This window comes from Melospiza georgiana, chromosome Z (assembly GCF_028018845.1).
Source record: "Melospiza georgiana isolate bMelGeo1 chromosome Z, bMelGeo1.pri, whole genome shotgun sequence".
NCBI lineage: Eukaryota > Metazoa > Chordata > Aves > Passeriformes > Passerellidae > Melospiza > Melospiza georgiana.
Genome location: NC_080465.1, coordinates 35,359,574 through 35,383,039, shown reverse-complemented (window position 1 = coordinate 35,383,039; position 23,466 = coordinate 35,359,574). Strand labels below are relative to the sequence as shown.

Genomic DNA, 23,466 nt, shown 5'->3' with positions numbered 1-23,466 from the left:
CCTCCTTCCTTCCTTCCTTCCTTCCTTCCTTCCTTCCTTCCTTCCTTCCTTCCTTCCTTCCTTCCTTCCTTCCTTCCTTCCTTCCTTCCTTCCTTCCTTCCTTCCTTCCTTCCTTCCTTCCTTCCTTCCTTCCTTCCTTCCTTCCTTCCTTCCTTCCTTCCTTCCTTCCTTCCTTCCTTCCTTCCTTCCGCCACTTCCTTCCTTCCTTCCGCCACTTCCTTCCGCCACTTCCTTCCTTCCTTCCGCCACTTCCTTCCGCCACTTCCTTCCTTCCTTCCGCCACTTCCTTCCTTCCGCCACTTCCTTCCGCCACTTCCTTCCGCCACTTCCTTCCGCCACTTCCTTCCACCCTTCCACCCTTTCACCCTTCCCTGTCTCCCTTTCCTTCTAGTTTTCTCACTTTTTTGTTGTTGTTTTCTTCTCTTTTTTATTTTTTCCCTTGTTCCCTTTCATTCTGCCTCTCCTCTCCGTCCCCCTCTCCGTGCCCGGGCTGTCCCGAGGGACGCGGTGTTCCCGCGGCCCTGGCAGGCCGGGCCGGACTGGGCGGTCCCCGCCGTGCGGGGGCGCCCCGGGGCCGCGGGCGGGCGTGCCGGGCCTCAGCGCACGGGCACCGCGGTGGGAGGGCCGCGCCGCGCCTCTTCCACCTGCCCGCGGCTTTAAAGTTGCAGCCGGGCGGGACGCGGGATGACTCGGGTCGCGCTGTGCCGGCCGCAGCTACTGGGGCGCGTCGCGGTCTCGTACACGAAGCGGGGCCGTTTTTCTCCATCGCCCGCGCCCGGCCGCTGTTGCCTTTCCCCGGCGGCCGGGGAGCGGGCGGGAAGGGCCGGTGCGCCTGGGAGATGCCCATGCCCGCCGCGGATCCCCCGCGCGGCGCATTCGCCGTCCCCGGCGCTGCCGCGGTTCTCCGCGCCTCCGCGTCCCGGCAGCGGCCGGGCGGGCGCGGGTAGTGCCGCCGCTGCCGCCTCGGGCCCCAGCAGGGCGAGCCATGGAGACCGGCGCCCCGCCTGACCTCCGCGACGTCGAGCAGAAGCTGGGGCGCAAAGTGCCCGAGAGCCTGGCGCGGCCCCTGCGCGGGGAGGAGCTCCCGGCCCGCCCCGCCGCCGCGGCCCCCGGGCCCCGCCGCCGCCGCGCTGCCGCCCTGGCCCGTCTGGAGGCGAAACTTCAGCTCCTGAGGCAGGAGATGGTGAGTAGCCGGGCGCCGGCCGCAGCCCTTCCGCACCGCTCGGCAGCACCGGCGGCGGCCCGGGCCGGGGACCGCGCTGCATGCGCCCTGCCGGCCGGGCCCCCGCGGGACGGAGGTGCTGCCTGTCCCCGCAGCAGCAGCCGCCGCTCATCCATCCCCCTGCGGCCGGGCGGCAGCGAGGGCTCTGCTGCCGGCTGGGAAAGCAAGGGGCCCCTCGTCGGTGCGGCGTAGAGCGAGGCACTTGTCGGCTATGTCCCTCGCAGCGGGGCAGTTCGTCAGGGACTCGTAGTTGGCTTCTGTTCCTGTCAACTCGTTCGAAGTATTTAAAGCTGGAGTACCAATAAAAGAAATTAAGCACTATCCCTTTGTCGTAACTGCATTTTCTGCATTGCACCTGTTTTCTGTTCATGGCCAGAACCTAAAGACACACAGGATATTTTCAGGCTGGAAATTTGGCCTGGAATTCGGGGACCTGATTGCTGGACTTCATAGACGTAAAACAGGCTGATGAAGAGTAATTCTTGAAAAAACAATTATATCTACTTTGGTTGAATGGTATACTTTCTTCTGCCAGTCATCTATCATAGGACTGTCCTGTATGTAGTTCAGATCTTGTTTACTTAGTGCAGGTGCTTGTCCTACTTTATGTTCCCATCTCAGTGAGTTTATTTTGCCATAAAATGTTGCCATAAAACTGGCTTATTTTTTTCAAAGATAAACCAAAAGGAAACTCTGCAAGCAAGTGACGAAGTGATTAGTGAACACTTAGCAGATACGATCTTGACAATGCAGGTCACCTCAGATATGTGAGCACAGATAGCTTCCATTTTTATTAGTGAGTGCTATGTAAAGTCTCAAAAGACACTTTTTAGTAGCAGTTCTTTATGTAGCTCCTGTCATTAAGCCTGTTTAAACATGGGATGAATTTTGATCAGGTTGAGATGAGGATTTTCTGGCAACATGTTGAGATAACTTTATGCAACAATCTTGGAACTCAGCCATTTACAGCCAATAAATCAATATTATTCTGTGTGAACAAATTCAATGCCATACCACAAGTCCCTCTGTGGTGCTACATATAGGTACATAATTGTGTACCTATATGTACCTATGTACCTATTGTGTACCTATATGTAAGAATTTTTAAAAAATAAGTGTGCTGGGCAAAAAGGGGAAGAGAATGGATATTCTGAGAGTTAAAAATTAGAAATTACACCTGCTGTTGTATGGCTTCATATTATTTAAGAGATCTCCACAAATCAAACTATCAGCATGTTCTGTGGAGATCTTTTAGCCACCTTTCACTACCTAGACCGGGCCATACAAGAAAGCTGGGGAGAGGGACTTTTGACAACGGCATGGAGTGACAGGATGAGGGGGAACAGCTTTGAACTGGAAGAGGTTAGATGCAGAAATATTGGGAAGGAGTTGTTTACTCAGAGGGTAGTGGGGCACTGGGACAGGGGCACTGCCCCAGAGACATTGTGGGTCCTTTTCTGCTTGCCATTTGGAAGGTGTCCCTGCCTGTGGCAGGGAGGCTGGAACTGGATTATCTTTAAAGTCACTTCCAACCATAGCTATTCTGTGATTTTAGGTAATGGTCACTGGGAATTTAAGTTAAAACACTGTCTGCTTATCTCATGCTTATATTTTGGTTTTAAGCTTGCATGATGGTTTCACTATGACCTGTAGGTAGCCTATCATGTATGGGATGTCAGACTGCAAAGGCACCAAATGAGGTAGCCAAGAGTTTTGACAGAATATGACTGTTCATGTCAAGAAAACTAGGCCTGTTAAGGAAGGGGGACCTGAGTGAATTGCCCTATCACCTTTTCCTTTCAAGCTGGACTCTTCACTTATTTCGCACTTGTAGATTTCATGTCACACTCTTCTTTTGCCTCTTCCTCTCTGCACTGAGTTTCTGCTTTCTCTCCCTGTAGTAAGCAGGAGCATGTTTTAGTCCCTCTCCTGTTTTTTGTCACGTCAGTGACTGACTGACTTTTCTTATCTGAACTAATTTCTCATGCTGAGTAAGAGGAGACACGTTACAATGCTCTTAGCGCTTCTGGTCTGTATGTGCCCATTAAACCACCAGTACAATGACTAACTGTGAAGTATTGGTACCCTGTCTATACCTTTCCCATGCTCTCAGCTATCTTCTGTAATCCAGAGTGTGAAAGTGAACTACCTTCCTGGGTTTTTTTGCTCTAGTCTCTGGCATCTTCAGGATTTTCCTCAACCCTAAGGGTTTCTTCAGCTTCTTAATCTGTCCCTTTCCCTGCTGTAGTTTTCTTAGTGGACATATTTTATAAATTTAAGAATAATATCAGGTAAAAATTGTGGTTCCATTCTATGTTTCTTTCATCATTTTATTGCATATAATTTCTAAAATGGAGCTAAAACCTCTGTTTTCTTATTTCACACCTCTTTCTAGTGCATTATTCTTTGGCTTTGCTGCAAGGCATAGGAGGTCTTGTGTAAGACAACAGTCTTGGACATGTAGAAAAGTAGTCTGCTGCAGTAGTAAACATGCAAAAAATGGAAACAAGTAGAAAACCAAGTGTCATGTGTTCACTTTTTTCTAGTTGTACAATGGTGGCAGCTTCTACAGCTTACTGAATTTTGGATAGACCTACCTCTGCTTTTGTTACTTGCTGATTCCAGACTTGAAAAGAACTTTCTGTAAACATGTAAAACCCAAGGTTATTCAGGTCCTTCTTTTCTAGTGGTATATAAAAAAAGACAGTGTTTGACTTGGAAATGCTGGGTTTGACTGTGAGCTGCAGTACCTGACAAATAGATGGAGTGTATGTGGCAACTGTCTGGGTGAAGGAGTTGAGGCTTTCCCTTGCTCCTTCAGATTCTTTTGCAGTTCAAGATAGTTGTTTTTACCTCACGCCTGATTTTGCAAATGGCCACTGAAATCACACACAAAGCACACAGCATATTGTTCTTGAAATACCAATCTGCTGGGCCAGGTTTACTTAGCTTTTCTTATCCTCCATTTTCCCATGAAGTCCATGATGGAGACTACATTGGATCCTGAAAACCTTTGAGTTATAAGGCCATAAATTAGAGAACAAGCAAGATGTAATTGCCAGCGTGTGTCAAAACACTGTGCTCTGGTCAAACTTGGGTGGAATGAACACTTCCCCCTATCTGACCCTTGATTCAGTGTGAAATTTGTCACTGTTAAAATCTTTCTTCCTATGGTCTTACAGGTGGAATGTTCCATTGGGGAGCGGAACATAAACCTTTATAGCTGCAGCCTTTTTTCTAGTGTACCATGCTCTGAGGACACCTTTCAACACATGCACCTTCACTGCAGTAAATAATCTGTGAGTCTCATTCTGCAGCCTGAAATGATACTGCTTGTAAAACCTCATTTCTCCTTCTGGGGTAACTCAAAGGGAGATTTTCTTTAACACTCAAAGAAAGATATAGGGTGGATTTTTCCCTTTAAATTCAAAAGTTTCCGAACTCAGCTCTTTAGTGTCTCTTTACAAGCTAGAAATATAAACACAGTATAGCCTGCATTACATACAAAAATCTAAAAAAATGTCTTACATGAAAATATTTAAGGCAGAAAAGATAATATGTGTCTTGGAAGTGAGGGGTAGATGGCAATGCTGGGGTTTTTAATGAGATTCCTTCCAGTGAATACTGTTAAGAATCAAATTGTGTTAGTGAGTCTAATCATCCAGGTGGGTATACTGAGTGCAGCAGTTTTTAGACTGAAGGATAAATAATCCTATTTTCAAGGAGCTGAGCATGCTAAAGCCATTTAAGATAGAGGAATATTCTTCATGCTAACTCATTGCTTGAGTTTTCTTCTTCTTTGTTCTCCTAGTTCAATTTTAGTATAACTATTTTTAAAGGCAATTAACATTGATCCCTAACAAAATGAAACTGGAATTAAGGCAAATGGGATAATTACAATGGCAATCCTTCTTGGTGTTTTCGATAGTTTGGTTTCTTTTTACTTTTTTATTGGTTTTGGGTTTGTTTGTTTTTTAACTATCCCTAGCACATTAATGAAGGTTCAGGTTGAAAGACAGGGCTGTTGTAACCCTATTCTATCATCCCTAAAGAGTCTGACAAACTTCATATTTTCTCAGATTTATTAGATGCACAGTTTTGGAGGATCTGCATTTATTAGTTTCTTTGAAGGACTGATTTTAAAAAATCTACATCTGTGACTTGAAATATCTCTTTAACACATGCTGTAGGTGCAGGATGCCACATTCACTATTTTGTATGATAACATCAGTTGTCTTAACTGAAGCCAAGATCTGGCTTCAGTGTGTCTCATCAGCAATGCAAAGCTGTATATCCCATGCTGGTTTTCAATTAGATTAATTGTAATTTTTGCTTAAAAACTTGACTGAAGATAAAATCTTGAAAATAAAATTACTGTGCAGGTGAGTTTGATTAACCTTTGTTTCTTAATGAGCCATTATTCAGTGAATCCCTGAAGTGAGACTCTTAGACAAAAAGAAGGCATACAGAAATAGAAATAAACTTGTTTCCCCAGGTCCTCCTGAAGTTCACTGAAAGAGGGGTTAATCCTCTGTCTTGCTAGCAAGTTCTCTCCATGCTACTCCAGTTTGCATGATGTAGTAGAGGAGTTTGCAATTTTTGCATATAACGCAGATTGGGCAGTGATTATGAGAGTGACTAGTTAAAATGGTCTTGTCGATTAATCCTTGGGGAAAATAATCAACTCTAATAAGGAAAAAATGCAACTTAATTATAGTGCCAGTACTTTGCCAAGTTTTCCCTTTTTTCAGATCATCTCTGGTAGGATGACTTGACCAAGGTTATTAAATTAATACATATTTAAACATATGTTTTGACTGGCAAACCTCACTCAGTGCCTGGCAGAAAGAAGGATTTGAATTGTAGAACATCTCAGTGTTGTACTCAGAGTTTATGTCTGTTCTTACTCAGCCTTTGCTGCTGCGTGGCCAAGAGTGCATGAAACCTTGCTGGTACCTTAGCGAGCAGCATCAGTGTGAGGTCCTTCAGTGTGCATGCAACTGTGTGATGTGAATCATCACAGCCGCATCAGGGATACTAAGGTCAAGACTTCCAGTTAGACTGCCCATGTACTGTGAGACTTTTGCCAGCTTTTTTTTCAGAAAACATGTATTATAATTTCATTATTCCTTCCTGATTACTTTTTCAAGAGTAGAAGAGCCATTGAAGTTGGTTTTTGAAGTCTGATTCCTGACAATTTGTAGTGAAATGATGTGAATACTAAACCACTTCTGCACAGAGTTGTACAGTTTATGGTAACTTTTAGCAAACTGATTATAACCTTTCTGATTAAAGCATCATAACAGCATGGCTTTCATAGAATGGCCTGGGGTGGAAGGGCTACTTCAGAATACCATCTGGTTCCACCTTTAGAAGGGAAGGGAGTCTGGGTGACATTGTCAGTCATTCAGTCCATCATGAAAACCTCAGCTGTGTAACTGGGGAGGCTGATTGCCTTCAATCATTCTCATGATTGATTGCCTTCGCTGAAAAAAGTTGAGCTCATGTTAAGATGAAACTTCTCCTGGTCCTCTTTGTATCAGTCCAAATTACTGGAATGCTGTGAGGAGATACTCCTATCCCCAGGACTTCTCTAGGGAGAAAAGACCTACCTCCTTAAGTCTTTCCTCCTATGGCAGATTTTCTAGCCCTTTGATCATCGTAATTTTGTGTGGATGCTTTCTTTTATGTGGTTACTTATAGCAACAACAAATTAAGGTTATCTTTTGTGTATGAGCAGGAAAAACTTGAAATGCACAATACCAAATATGTATATTAAGCAGAGGTGACCGCCAACAAGTGCATTTCTACTCTTCAATACTTCCTTTTTCCTAACAGTAAATAGTAAAAGAAAAATAATATATTTTCAATTCATGTTTTAAAGGTTACTAGATTATTTGTCTGTTCTCTACCCTCAAAGTCAAAACCCAGTATACTTTCCTCAGTGGATAAGTTTATTTTCCATGTGTTTCATTTCTGTTCATGTCCTGGAAGTGAGGCTGGTTACTGGGATCTGAAGCAAATGAAGATGAAGTTACAGGAGTGAAAAGACAGAGGATCTGAGCTGTTGAAAAGTAGTTGGAATTCAATTAAATTGAGTGCAATTTCTCTGATGGATTTAACTTGCATTTACAAACATGGAAGTTATGCTTACTATACATAAGCAGTTCCAAAAGATGGTTCTGTGTTTACTGTTTGTAAGGATGTAGAGCTCTGATCATAAAAATACAAGACAATCTCATAATAAAAGAGAAACTTTTTTGTTGTGAAGGCAGACTCGTAGCCTATACTATCCAGCCTTACTCCCCTAAATGTGGGCTTCTAATTAAAAGCTTTTTCCCATGGTGAAAGTGCTCATGGTAAGTAACTGGAAGCAGCTCTAATTTGGAGGGTGACCAAAATGAGTGACCAAAACACGTCCAGAGGGTCCATAAACCATCGTGTATTAAATCTTTGAAAGATATAAACAACATAGTTCAACCTTTCAAGCTATTCAAGTCTACAAGGATATTGGGATGGTCATTCATTTCACTGGTCACTTGTTGTGTTTCAGAGTCCCTCTGGTGCCTGCCTGAAGATAAAATGTATCTCAGAATCCCCCTCTTTTGAAGTAGCTCTCAAGCAGGTTTCTCTTCTTGCATAGAAGAAGATAAGGAAGGACATTGGAGAGTAAAAATATGTCAGGTATATAAGTATATAAAGTCAGCTACTCCATTTTGTCAGGATTTGGAAACTCACCTACAGCTTCCATAAACATGGAAAAGAGCGTACTGGCACACCAATGCAACTCTGGCCTCAGCAATCCAATCCTTGCCTATCCCCATCAACCTAGCCATTCTTAACCCTTACAGTTTGTCAGGAGAATGGTTTGGCACATTTCTTAATTAACTGTAAACACAAACTAGCTAAGCTGCCAGAGAAGTTATCTGAATGTTTCCTTTGCCATGCTGTACAATGAACTCCTCTCGGTGCTGTGTGGCCCTGGTGGGTGCAGTGCCAGATGAAGTGAAAGCATTTAGTGACTTTAAAGCAATGGTAAATTGCTCTTCAATTTCTGAGGGTTTCAGGTTCTATAAACAGTTCACTGGCATAATTTGTGATTTTGTTTGCTGCTGTTAGATATCAGCTGCATTCATGACTCAAATGCTTCCAGAAGAAGAGCCATTTTGCTGCATTCTGGTTTAGCTGTGAACCCTGTCTCTTTATAGGTACAGAAGGAAACACAGCTAAGAACAATAATGCAACTAGTGTTTTCAAGCTCACACATTTTTACCCCAAGGTAGAAAAAAATAGAACAGCTTGGTTGCTTTGAATTTTTCTTTTTTTTTTCTTTTCTTCCGACAGGATTTCCATTGGTTTAAAGAAGTGTTGTATTTGAGATAGTTGCACTGCTCTTGTTAGGTCACACTTGCTTATGAGCTACAGCAAACATTGGACATTACTTTCGTAACACTCAGTTTAAAAACTTTTTAATTTGAAAACTTCAGAGTTTTTAAACTCTGAGTTTTTAAAATCCTTCCAATAATTACGAATTACTAGGAAAAAAGAGTCCTGACACCAAGGAGGAAACTATGAAGCATTTCTATGGAAGGAGGAATAGGATCTGGATTGTCTTGCCACCTCTTCAGAAAACTAGTAAAAATCATGTAGACAGGCCTCCATTCAGCCCTGGTGAGGCCATATCTGGTGTGCTGTGTGGGGATCTATTTTGGGCTTAGCAGTTTAAGAGAAGGAGCTACTGGAGAGCTGGTCCAGCAGAGGGCTATAAAGATTTGTAGGGGTTTGGAGCATCATCTCTCTTATAAGGAAAGCCTGAAGAAACTGGGCCAGTTTAGCTTGGAGAAGAGATAGCTGAACAGGGATCTTACCAATGTAAGACCCTTGAGAGTTGATGTCAAGAAGATGGGACCAGACTCTCTTCAGTGGTGCCCAGTGACAGGACAAGAGACAATGAGCACAAACTGAAATACAAAAGGTTCCATCCAAATATAAGGAAAAGCTTTTTTACTTTGAGGATGACTGTGCATTGGAACAGGCTGCCCAGAGAGGTTGTAGAGTCTGCCTCTCTTGAAATTTTGAAAACCTGCCTGGACTGGATCCTGTTGAACTTGCTTTAGCAGTGATGTGGCATTAGATCAGAGGTTCTTTCCAACTGCAACTCTCTCATGATTCTCTGATTCTGAATATCTAGTGTTCTTCCTGGAGTGAGATTAATATGTACACCTTTATAAGTGTGTCTGGGGAAGACCTGTTCCAGCCACATTGAAAGGCTGGCACAGCCTTTGGAGTTTGGCAGCTAATACAGACCATTTCCTTTGTTAGACAAAGGCTAAATAATGGAAGTGATACTGTGGGGGGTTTAGGTTGGATTTTGGTGTTGAAGAGCCCTTTTTGTGGGTAGGAATGTTTTCTGACTAATGAGATTTAGATGGGCCCGAACAGAAACATAACAAATTGGGGAAGTCATTCAAGGAGTCATTGTCAACTTCAGGCTATTTTTCTAGTCTTCTTGAAACTATACAGCTATGATGGGGACAGATATGAAGGCAGAATAATTTTTACAGGACTTTTCCTGTTCTGTGACTTCAACTGCATTTTGCCTTCACAGGGCTATTTTAACCACTGTGACTGTTAATGACTTGTCCACATGTCTTGGCAGAATTGTGCAGTGCACTGAAATATTTTTTCAAGTGGTGTTATGTGGCAGGGTTCTAGTGTTACAGGGTTTGTAGGAGAAAACTGTAAATCCTGCTGCAGCAGAGAGAGGAGAAAGCCTCTCTGCAAGAGAAGAGTGTTGCTACTAGCAAACCAAACTAATAGTGATGTTCTTCAAAGGCCTATGGAATTTACATCCTCCTTTGTTACCTCCTGCTACCAGTTGCTGTGACTGAGGCAGGGAAATGAAGGCATGTTGCTGTTTTCCCCATAGCCAGATGAGGTAGCCATCTGTGATGATAACTTCATAAAGCTGCTTAGGCATTCACCAGTGCAGAGCATCAGTCCACCCATTTCGGACAAGAAAGAAAATGCAACCAAAAAACACTATGATCTTTAATATTTTGTAATTTCTTTCCTTCATTGTTATTAGTTTGTACTCTGTGAAGTTTAATAACAAAATTTCTTCAGAAGAGCTGTTACCAGCTCTTTTCAAATACAACCAAACTTCTCTAGCCCAAATTCTGCTGTGTTTTCCTTGACTAGTTCTCTCTTTTCCCAGGTTACCTTTGGTTATTCAGAAAGGCCATATATGTCTTTCCCTAGCCATGTTTTGCAAGTCTTGCACGTTATTTTTCCTCCCCAACTACCTTAGTAGCTAGTACTTCCTTATAGAAGAAGAAATGAGATATGTAAGCAATCACCTTGATTCCTTCTATAGCTACTCATACATCTGATAATTGCATTGACAGCTATGATTAATATTCTTTGCTGAACTAGAATCACTTCATAATGCCCCAGTGCTCTTCTATGTAGAAATCTTTGCTAAGAACAGGTTTTAGTGCAAAGTGTAAAAGAGTATATAAAAGTATATGGCATGAGCTAGAGTTGTTTTGGAGAAGCTGAGGACTGCACTATGTGGTGTGGATATAAGTTATTGATCAGAGAATTGATCAAATAATGTGGAAAGAAAATGTTACCTACAGTGCCTGGTCTTGCCTTGTAGTTAATAGTTTACGACTAGTTACTCTTACTACCTTCTGACATCCTAGCCTGGAAGCATAAGATGTGTGTTTGTTTAATTGTTAGCATTCATTGACAATCACAGCTTGTGACCTCTGGAATGAATTGCTGTGGTGTGTTCTGTGGGAAAAAAAGGGGTCTGTGGGTTTTTGAGCCAAAAGGGCTCAGAAGTTGCAGCTGGTGTAGTTTCTAACAGCCTGCTCATCTTGTTGTGCTGGCCAGTTTCAGTATTTTAGCTTGCTAGAAATGGTTGTAGCCTGTTTGCTCCTTGATTTTTATTCCTTTGATCCCAGATGCAGGTTAGCTTCTAGCTATTCGGTACCTTCTTAGTAGATGAGAAAGAACTAAATTACTTAATTTTTTTGTAGATACCTGGAGTTTTAAAAAGGTGGTTTTGTTTGAAAGACTCAAAATAGGCCATTTGATGATATCTAAAACCTCAAACTTGCTAGTACTTTCAGAGAGATGTAAAGACTGTGTAGGGACCATATTTTAGGAGAATGGTGATTACAGCACTGAGATTTGGATGAGGAAAAAGTAAGCTGAAAGACATGGAATTTCAAACAGATCACAAAGTGAACATAAAATGAAACAAAACTCCTTATTTTTTAAGATACTGAATCATTTATATTCAAAAATTTATCATGGGAACTTATCGCTCATAATGTTTTAATAGGGGAAAAATCCCACTTATTAGCAAATCAGTTTCTAGGACTACTAAGGTTTTTTTAGGAGCTCATTTGATAATTTATAATACCAAGGCTGTCTTGAAGTTCTTTTTGATTCTAATTCAGATAAACTTTCAGTAAATAGGACTGCAGGTTGCCTTTACTAGAGATTTTGTTGTTAGATTAAAAATATGCTTTCAATAGGATATACCCCATCTCCAGAACACAGAATTGTTTCAAACAGAATTCCATTTTGAATTCTGGGGAGATTCAGGCAATGACTTTTTTTTTTTAATTGTATGTGTCCAGTGGTATTGTGAAATCAGACTTGAATTTCAAGAGATTTCAGATTTCTCTCCAGTATTTCTATTGTTGTGTCTCAGTTGCGATTCAATGAAATGTTGAGTGTTTTGATGTCTTTTTTTTATAGGCTTGGTTTTTGGGGATTTTTTAGGTTTTAAAATGTTTTCAAACTTTGCTGTTATCTCTATAGAGGCAGTATTTTCAAACTTTGCGTATACCTGTAAGCAAACCCTATTATCTTCTTTTATTTTAGTTGTATGCTTTTGAGTAATTTCCATAGTGCCAGTATTAAAAGTAATTAATTTTGAAGGGATAAACAGGTATGGAGTGGTTATTATAATTTTTCATTTTTTTTGCATAGTGTTTCTAAGAGTATGTTTTGGTCAGGACAGACATAAATAAGGCAGAGAGTGAAATCCAATGAACAAAAAAAGAAATTACATATGTTCTTGAGCCCCGGTGCTGTCTCATGTTGATCAGAAGATGCATGCAGTCCTGCATTGTGGCTGGTGTCCAGAACACTTCATAATGATCCTGTGATCGTCCATCTGCTGTAACACTTTCTGACACTCGCAGCCAAATGCTACAGCTTCGTATTGACCTGAATGTTTGCAATGGAGTTATCTTGTCTGTCAACAAATGTGGGTCCATATTATGGATTGTTCTGGACATGTTCACCTTTGGCACAGTAGATACATTTCTAAGGTCAGATGAAGCTTTTTTGACAGAAGTTTGAGATATTTGGAAACATTCAGTAAAACCTTCCAACAGCATTAGAAGTTTTTCCTCTTCACAAATCCCTACATTTTCTCACTGCTTTCTTTCATGTTAGTTCAACTAAACTTTAAAAGAGCTGGGATTTTCCTTTTATATTTTTTATCCTTTTGTGATGGGATGTTTCTTTCTTTGAATTTTGTGTTAATTCCGTGTATTTAAAATGCTTATTTAACATTTGTTTTATTTGGACAGGAGGTGAGGAAATAAGAACCTGACTAATTAACTTTTTTTTCCTTCTACTTGCTTTCAATTTTATGTCATGTTTCCTTTTGACAGTCACTTTCATATCTACTTAGGAGATACTTAAATAGCTTCATCTTTTTCACAGCAAAATTAAGAGATGGAAAAAAACAAAAGAAAAAAATAAAAATATACTTTTTCCCCGGGAATGTTTTTTTATTACACTTAAGCATAGAAGATACCTCAAACACTATAATGTTAGGAGAAAAAGTATATCCTACTGATCAAATGATTCATCATAATCATTGGTATGTTATTATCAAAGGTATTAATGCACTTGGCAGGCTGCCCACACATACTGCCCAGACAAGGACCATGCATATTTCAAGGCAGTGAAAAAAGGCCTTGAGATTAACTTTTTCAATTTTTTCAGAGGTAATATGACTAAACAATTGCACAGCTTGGTGGAATGTATTTTCCTGTTAAGTATAAGGGAAACAATTAGTATGCATAAAATTAAAATATTAAAATAGAAAAATGTAAATCGCCAGTACTGAAATTTCCTGTATCAGATGATGAGCATATTAGCATAACATTTTTTTCATATATTTGCAAGATTCGTCCTTGGAACCTGCTCATTGAATTATTTATGCTCATTGCCTACTGAACTAACTTGCTTCTCATGAAGTTGCTCTGCTTCCTAATTATTCTGGTCTGTTTTCCTACATTATTCCGGTGGTGGCTCAGACCTGACCTGCCTGCTTCCTTGCTTTAGCTAATGGATCGGTAACCTCTCCTTACAGTAAAATCCTTTTGTGGCTGATGTGGAATCACATGGTCTTTCTCCTTCCTAATTAAAAGTCACTGTGCTCAGAGCTGTGTTTTGTGGCTGGCAGATTTTACAGACAGACCTGTGGAAATACTTATTGCGAGCTCTTGGTGAAGGATTGCAGTGGAAATGCAGGAACTCGAAGCAGGACAATGGCTAGGCTGGAGCCTCTGTTTAAAGTAGCTAAGGGTGCAGACAGAAACGGAGAACTCAATGACTACTCGCTTTATGAGCAGCTGGGAGTTCAACCATTGTAATGAACGCTACCTAAAAAATCTGATATGAGGGTTTTAACAAATTTGGAATCTTCAAGAGATACAAGATTATAAACAATCTCTTGCAAAAGAAGTCAAAAATTAAGTGATCAAAACTTATGTGGTCTGCCACAATGTTTTTATTGTGACTCATTTGTGGAAGTACAGCTGAGAAAGGTCAGTGTAACTTACTTACTTTGCAGAAAAAAGGTAGATCAATGAACCATAACTGCAAATCAACAATGGATCACAAAAATTTAGCTTTGGTATCTATATGTAGCTTTTTTATGTGCTCCCTCATTGTCTGAAGTTTACCACAAGCCTAAAAATCAGAAGAAAATAAACAGGAAAATGATACAGCAATATATTATAACACAAGTCCGTGCTAAAAGAAGCAAGATGCAGAAAAAGTTGTTGATCTACAATTATTGCTGTTGACTGAAATTTAATTTAGCTAGCTCAGTGTGAGGTAAATCACAGTCAGAGACAGAAGGCATAATGATGAACATTGTAGCACCTCCCTTGACTCCAACAGTCTCATTCTCTTCCAGGCTTTGGTCCACATCTCCATTGTTTTGAGAGAACTTATACAGAGTTTCAGTCAGGTTGGTTGTGTTAGCTTGAATTTTTGTGGTGTCTGAATTTACCACAGTTAGCTGGCTTTGCTGTGGAGTGCATGTTGCACATTCCCACAATCAGTTACTGTTCCTCCAGAGAAGATGCCTTCCACTTAATGACAGTAAACTTGTTTTCTTATCCTCTGTCATGTAAAACTCCCTTCATTTTTAACAGGAGATGCTGAAGATTCAAATTCAGAAGTTCAAATTCAGAAGTCAGCCTAGGTATTCTGATTTTTTTTTATCTTGATCCTGAAATACCATTGCCTAAAGCAGCATAATTATATGAAGAAACCAGTTCTAAGACCTTGAATCAGTGGGACAATTTAGAAGCAGGCAAGAAGTTTAGAGACATGCACATGCATATGTTTTAATTTAAGTAGGATGTAGCTCCTGCACAGCCTGTTAATCATCCTGTTTGTTAAAGGAGCAGACATGATTTGTTATTTGTGATTTTATTTTATTTAGACATGTTAAATGGAAAAAAAAGCATCTCTTTTACTCACTGGTGTTGAGAAGCTGTTGTAGTATCACTTTCAGCTTGCTTACCCTCAAATGGCATGCTTCATGCTTTGAGATGGTGTCTTATAAACAATTCCTCTGTGTGTCTCCAGATTATCCCTGTTGTAAACTTGTTAACTTGGTGACTGCAGTTAAATAAAACTTGAATTCACGTATTTTGAATAAGTTGCTTATGGTATTTTAGCTTATTATGGTTTCACATAATTAGTCTATGAGGTTTTGTTGACCATTTTTTTAATCCTTATATATCTTCTTACCATATTTGTATCTTGATAAGACTTGAGTAATTGCCAGCCACTGTTTTATTTTCCTCATCTTTTGCCTCTTAAATTAATTTCCTTACTTACTTTAAAACTTGTTATTCAGTGTTTGTAATAGTAAAAGTAACACCAGGAGAAAATGGGGTAAGGTTAGCTTTTTTTCAGAAGAGATGTCTCAGACTGCAAAACAAATTATTATTTGGACATTCATCGATTGCTTTTTTTTAATTGCATCTGGAATTAATTGATGGAATTTGCTATTTTATGAGAAGCTGAGGTAACCTTCCTTTTAAAACTTAAAGGGGAGGTAGGCATAGCTGGCAAGCTCTTCATCCTGATTAAGGGAAATAGAAGAAATTGAACAGGAAAGCAGAAAGCTATCTTTGACGCGTCTTAGGAAATGGAAACAATAGTAGCATTAATACTCCTGAACCATAGTGGTTATGCACACCTATTTAGTATGGAAAAGTTCTACAGGTTTGAAATTCTGTTTATAAAATTGTGATAGAGATGGGTGTGGTAGTGTTTAGCAACAGATGGAATTGGATGCAGGTAGTTTCATCTAACCCTCCCCATGTTTGTTACTTTTGCCGGACTTCCCAGGCCTGGGAAGGTCTGAGAGACTTCCCCAGGAGTACTGTACTTTGCTACTGTTTCCATCCATTTCTACTTAGCATGGAATTTGTGTCCAAACTTAAGATGTTTTAGAACACAGATTCCAGAGCAGCTAACCCTAGATTCATTTTGAGATGCAGAGCAGAGCAGAGCTTCTGATCGGAGTGACTTAAATAGCTCCCTGAATCCTGTTGTGAGGACTTACTTCACTGTGCTCTGGCTCAAAGACTTAGCCTGAAAAAAATACTTGCTTTAGGGTCCCTCACTTCTTTTTCTTTTACTAGTAGACTCTTTACAGCACAGAGCATAAATGTGTTGAGAAGAAATGAAACTGAAATAATTTAAATAAACTTAGGGATATCTTTTCCTGAAGCCACGTTTTATGGTTGCCGTTAATATCCTTGCAGAGTTCCTGTAATTAGAAGAAGCAGCATGTGAAGCCAGCAATTTAAAAGAAAGTAATCTGCAGGAAGAATCTAACATTTCAAACAGCTTTCACAGCTTAGCAGGGTATATTACCAGTCTAGGTTTGCCATTTCTGGAGGGGAGTGTGACCCACTGTGTTTGGAACTGACTGGAAGCTATGTCTGCAGAACACGCAGCAGCAGAATGCAAGGCTCTTTTGCCCAGATTGTGACTACATATGTGACTATGATCCAAAAGGCAAGTGATCAATGCACTACTTTGGGTGACTGCCAGGAAGCAATAGTTGTCTTTGTTAGCAGTCGTGGTCATTCAGAGTTTTATTCTAAAAGCAACAACCTAGTCAATCTTTCTCAAAAACACTGAATTATAGTAAAAAATAGCATGGATATTTGTGTGTCTCTCTGCATATATATGTACACAAAAGCCTTTATGTTTATGTGTATATCAATTCTCTTGAGCAAATTATGAGAGTGTTGTACATATTATTACAGAAGACCAAAAGAGAGGAAGAAATATTTTGTTAGAACAACAGGTATGAGAGGGAGGCACAGACAGATGTTTAGTCCAGTTATTCCTTCCAGATTAAAGTTATGGTTTTTTTCTGAATGCTAATCTGTGCACTTACACTACCAGAATGTGTTACTTGAAAGATGCTGTCACTTTAATTTCATTATTTTCTCTTGCTCTGACTAGCTCTAAATGTCAAACATTTAGTATTCCGTACTGTGATCAGCACTATTGTGGAAATATATGGAGCAAGACTAAGCAAAACTATATAAAATTTAACCTGTAATAGGAAATTAGTTTTCACTCTTTTGTAGTTTTCTTTATACACTGTAAGTTTTTGCTGAGAATTGGTCCATAATAACATGCACCTTCCCTATAGTGGTCCAGTGTGTGCTCTAGCTTTAACTTAAGGGATAGCTATAAAAACTGGTCTGAAAAGGCTGTATTAGCTATGATATGCTGTTTAGATTGTTCCTGAAATGCACCTGTTACTGTGCATAACAAATGCAGCTGTCAAGCATGGTGAGATTTTATTGTGTTTAGTCCTGTTAGCTGAACCAGTCTTGAACTGACTTGTTTACTCTAAGAACACTCCAACTTGTGTACTCCAACAACTTCCAAGATAAATGGGTTGCAGCTACATAAGTGAGTAAAAACTCATGTGATTATTTCTGTGCTAGAGCACATAAGGGGCAAAAAAATGTCATTTTGACATTTTTGTGTTATTGAACAGATTATGAAATAGACCATATTAAAGAAAGATGACACTTGTTAAACTACATTTTAGTATTTGCTTTAGGAAAAGCACACTCTTGATATGGGAGATTTGGAATGACATGGTAGCTAGGAGGAGGAGGATTCTAGTACTCAGGAATGCAAAGAATTGTTTCCAGTAAGGCTACTCCACAAAAATGCTGAAGCTGTTGCTGTATTTAGAGAAAAAAAAATATTTCCTGTGAACTGAATCTGAAATATATGAGATGCCTACTTTATCTAAAAGGGACTGTTTCATTTGAGTCATGTTGGTGCTAGTTCTGTTAAACATTTCCTTAATCAGCCTTTTGGGAAACTTGTCTTTGAGCATGTTTATATTCAGCAAGTTGCTGAAGTCTGTAGTTGCATTTGAGAAGTTGGGTAATTTACTGCTTTCGTGACAGCCTAGTTGCCGAGCAAATGGTTTACAGTGATTTATTAGTTAGAGTAGAGGAATTGGCTTGGGCAGGAGAACTACAAAATAGTCAATCTGTTTTCATAACCTCACTTCTCAAACAATGATAGATGGGCAATATTGTTAAAACTATGAATGGTAGGTAGAGCTGTTTTGCACAGTACCAGGTTAGCTGTGTTAAATCTTGTGATAGTGGATTGAGAATAATTCAGAGGTCATTCTGAGGACTGGGGAAGGAAGTGGGAATACATATGACGGTTATACAGGCAGTCTGTTACTGGCAAAGCTCGAAATGTCTTTGTATTGGGTTGTCCCTGGCCAGTAACTAAACATGCACCAGATCACTCCCAGCTGCTCACTCACTCTCTTCTCCTCTTCGAGTGGGAGCAGGGGAGAGAATTAGAAGAACAAAAGTGAGAAAAACTTAGACTGTAACAAAGACAGTTTAAAAATTAAGGAAATAAATTGAATGAACAAGTGATGCAAAGTCAGTGACACACCATCTCCCACCAGTAGACCAAGCTGGCCCCCAAGCAGCAGCTGTAAAGGAAAGATTAAATGCACAGGTTTTATTGCTGAGCACAACATTCTATGGCAAGAAATAACCATTTGATGAATTCTGGTCAACTGTCCCATCTCTGTCCACTTCACTCATCTTTCTCGGCCCTAGCCTACCTGCTGAGGGTGCAGAGTGAAAAACAGAAAAGGCCTTGATTGCACTCCCTGCTCAGCAAGAGCTGAAACACTGGAATGCTACTGACATGCTTTGGTCACAGATACAGGGAGCAAAACCATAACAGCTGCTAGGAAGAGTCCTAGCTGGATCCACAACAATCTTTCAGTGTCTAAGAGAATAAAAATACATTAAAGTAATTTTTAAACAACTCTATCCAGTTGGGGAAATTTGGGGTACTGAGAAGATGGCATTTGAATATGGAAAGGATCATGTTCAGATTATACTCTTGGCAAAACAAGATACAGTCTTTGCTTCCTGAGAATACTCATTCTGTTCCAGTCCATTGTATATGAACAATACAGGTACTATTTTTCTGTACAATTGTGGACTTGAAGAATTGTATAAAATATCTGTTGTCTGATGTAATAGGTCTTACTTCTTTTTACTTTATTTTTCAGTTGAGTGAAGACTTTCAAATTTTCAATATGGCAGGGTCACAGATTATTTTTTCCAGTACCTATGATATTTCAGATGAAGAGAAGGAAACAATGAATATAAGGTTTAAGTCTCACCTTTATTTGTCAGCTGAAGTGACTTAAAAATGGTTTTATACAGTTTGCCTGTTAAGGAACACATTAGGATGGTTAACTCAAATATATCTGTGAAATGCAACACTGTAATATTCCACTGTGCATTACTATTAACCCTTCTATGTGTTTGCATCAACCACTACAACTAAGTGAGAAAGTAAGAGTTGGTTCTTAAAGTCCACTTTTTATTTAGTTAGCTATGGCAAATGCTTGCTCCATGCCTGTAATACGTTGTTAACTCTGAACTTCATCACCTTCATCTATTATGGGTTAAAATAACTGAAAGCTACAGTTTCAATAAATTAAATATTTCAACTCTCAGACATTTATATAGCAGATTTTAGTGTCCACTAAGGAGAGCGTGAGTAAAAGTTGAATATCCACAAGCTTTTTTCCAAATTATGCACATCTGAAAATATTAGGTTTCCCAGGTAGCCATAGTAAGGATAACTAGGGCTAAATGCCTAGACATCTGTAGCCATAAGTAGCTTAGAGTAGAGTTAAATAGAAATGGCTTTGTGTCTTGCTTCTCTCATTACTGGAAGGCTATCCCCAGGAGTTGTCATAGCAGCTGTGTTTCTCATCTAAACAGCATGGTACCAGGGTGCGTACAAGTTTTGCCATTGACTATCAGTCCTGTTAATGGACTGCTTAGGGAGGCTGACCAGTATTAGTATAGGTATACTTCTGGGGCTTTTTTTTTGTTTGCTTGTGAGGTTTTTTTACTAGTTACTGAAATATATTTGTCCTAGATAGGAAAGATGGAATTTCTTTTGTGTTTTATTGTAGCCCATTCAAGCCTGCTCCTTGGCTTGATTATGAAAAGAGTAATTTTTTTAATTATTTTTGCCTTGTAGGTTAATCTCCGAGCCACTGATGTGAAGCTTATGCGCCAGCTCCTACTCATCAATGAAAGTATTGAATCAATAAAGTGGATGATTGAAGAGAAAGCCATAGCCAGCAGAGGCAGCAGTTTGAGTGGAAGCCTGTGCAGCTTGCTAGAAAGTCAGGAGACATCGCTCCATGGCAGCTGTAACAGTTTGCAAGACTGTAGTGATGGACTGGATGGAATATCAGTGGGGAGTTACTTGGACACCTTAGTGGATGATGTTCCTGGTCACCAGACCCCTTCAGATCTGGACAAATTCAGTGATTCTTCTGTCACGGAGGACTCACAGTCTCTGCATAAGCATCCAAAAATTGATTCTGATGAGTACTACTGTTTTGCTTAATAAGAACAAGTTCCAGTGGGACACAAATGCACTTGTACTTACCCTTTTTCTTTGCTGCTATTTTATTTCATGTGCAAAACCCCCAAAGTCCTCTTGGAAGGAGAATATAGTATGATACTTCAATTCTATTGCTTAACTTTTCTATTGCTTCTAATGCATTTTCTCCTTGATGGGTTGGGTTTGTCTCATCCTCCTCCTTCTCACATTTTCTTAATTTATTGTCACAATTATTTTTGCTTTAATTTTTTACAATGCTATATTTACAAGTCTGTAAAACTGGTCAAGGAAAAGCTTCATCTTTAAACTTAAACATCAGAGAATGAATAAACAATGATTAACAATTTTGTATTTGTTGTTAATAAAACATCATCTGAAAAATATATGTTGTCATAAAGTTTCTTGACTACCGTGTCAGGTCTTTCCAAAGACACTGTTTTTATTAAGCCTTAAATATGAATCTTGAAAATACCTTACAAAATAATTTTCCTTTTCTAAGCAGTGAAATTTGGTTCTTATAAGCTGTAAAGTCTTCCTTTGAAATATAAAGTATTCTAAACTTTTCAGTATGGGGTTTCTTTCATTTTGCTATGTTCTCTTGTCTCTTGTCTAATTGTTTGGTTTTTGTTTGGTTTTTTTTTTTTAATTCAGCAGTGTTACCCTGCTGCCTTTTCCTTTCCTGTTTTACAAGTAAGAGTTTGCCTTAACTTTTTTGTGCCTACTAGTGCAGTGGAGAGCTGCAGCTAATCAGTTGTATTGGAAGTACCTCAGAAGTAAAGCAGTAACTGTTGCATGTAGACCCTCTGTTTTGAGACTGATCTCTGCTTTTGTAAAGATTAGGAGGTAGATTTTTCTTTTAAGTGCTTCAGAATCATAACAAACCCCCCAAGATTTTATCCTTCTATGGTAAGAAGAAAATTAGAGTAAAAGAACTAAAATTGAACAAGACACTCTAACAGATGATGAATCTATATTTCCAGCATAAGAAACAGCAAAAGAGTTATTGATACTTACACATCATTTAAAAGTGTTCTGTTTCACCAAGTTTGACAGTATTCCTATTGCCAGTGAAGGCATGAATTCCCTCACTAAAGTTGTGTTTACTAAGTGTAAGGCAGGCTCCCATTTAAAAACGATTGCCCAGATTCTGAAGGAATACAAGTACATGCAGCCGTTGATGTATGTGGATTTGGTTAATTCTGAGGTAGTACAATAAGGTTCTGTTCATCCAAGCCATGATTCCAGGGATCCATCTTGTCCAGTCTTGAGCAACATCAAGTGTAAAGAAAAGGTAAAAAAAATCAAGAAATTGATAGTGGTAATTTGTGCTCTGTGACCAATTCCATCATTTCTCAGTACAGGAGGTTTCTGTGTCTCTCAGAATTAAAAAACAAGATGTATACTTTGCATTGGTCATAATGAACTTGGCAAAAAATTCTTCCCAGGATGATTTTAAGAGAATATTGACTGGGAATTCAAAATAAATTGTATTATTTTCAGTTATTCTAATCTAGGGAACAGAACTAAACAAAACTCCCTGATATAAAACTGACTCTCTTGAAAGTTTTTCTACCTTTATTGCTTGGCATGGAAGTTGAACATCAGGAAGTATACACTCTCTAAATGAAATGTGAATGTGCAATATACAGTCTTTTCTTCTCCAACTGAGATTTTGGGCAGTAGGCCAACAAGTACATAAATTTTTTTCACTATGAAGAAAAAGAATATTCTTAGCATAGCTTCTCAAATATCAAACTATGCTGAAATTATTTGAAGGAATATACAGACTGTATGTGTCACCTACTCACTCCCAACTGTAACACTGGATAAAGAGTAATTTAATCAGTGATAGATTTATCACATTATGATTTCAAAGTTCATGTAATAGGAATCCAAGATAGGGAAACAAAAACCCTACTAGTAGAAGCAGTAAAGCAAGAGCTGTATGTGATTAGAAGCTTTTATTCCTCTGTATCTCTTGACTGGAAGTGGGGAAAGAGTACAAGTGCCAAAACAAAGATGTCAGAAGACTGCTAGAAGGAAACAAGTGTTTCCAGGTGTTGTGTTTCTGATATCCAAGAACATGAACACCTTGGTTTTGATTTTTGAAACATAAAAGCTTCAAAGATTTAGAGCGACTTGTATTTTTTAATGGGAATTAACGGGGTTTCATAATCAAAAGATAATTATATACTCTGCGCTTGCCGTGTAAAGACAGACCATGAAATTTGAACATCTAAAATTAATCAAATAACTTTGAAGTGAACTACAACTTGACTGTTTAGACATTGGAAAATCCAATGTTCATTAAACAACTATTCCTACTGGCTTGTTAACTTTGTTTTTAAACAGTTTACATTTTTTTTCCAGCTTCCTCTATACTTGGCTGACCTTGGTCTTGCAAAGTCCTTGTGTGGCATCTGGGAATCTGGATGCCCTCTTCCAGCATGGACTTTCTTTTAACTTTTGATCTATTTACAGAACTAAAAACATTCAATGATTGAGTAGAATAAGGAAAAGTATCTGAAAGCACAAAGCTATGTCTATTTCAAATGGATAAAAGCAATAGAATTAAAAAAAAAAAAATTAAAAGTATGGATAAATACTGAATTTTATTCATTTATTCTGTGTCATTTTTTTATCACCTTAGCTCTTTTGAGACTTAGCTTGCTTTCAGGAATGATAAACAGTTTCAAGACACTTTGTAAAATCAACATGTGACAAGCAACACTCAGTCCATTCCTGTTTCTATACCTCTGACTGAAGTTTTGTCTTTTAAAGACATTCTGCTGTGTAAGCTGTGTAATTCAGAGACAATAAGGGATACTCATAAGGTAAATTTAGTATGCTTTCTGTTTTAGTATGCTTATTACCTACTAATGGGAACCAGCTAGTAAATGGATGTGCTCTGGTCCACAAAAAGCTATTGAAAGAAGGGAGAAAAA

At 39.3% G+C, this 23,466-nt stretch overlaps 1 protein-coding gene across 1 annotated transcript; it reads left to right on the top strand.

Annotated features, from left to right (window-relative positions):
• Nucleotides 1-985: 985 nt before the first annotated feature.
• On the top strand, nt 986-20,670 carry LURAP1L (leucine rich adaptor protein 1 like). The gene is made up of 2 exons (XM_058044324.1): nt 986-1,183; nt 20,150-20,670. The coding sequence occupies exons 1-2, from the start codon at nt 986-988 to the stop codon at nt 20,522-20,524; spliced, it is 573 nt and encodes a 190-aa protein (XP_057900307.1). The 3' UTR covers nt 20,525-20,670.
• The last annotated feature ends 2,796 nt before the right edge of the window (nt 20,671-23,466 follow it).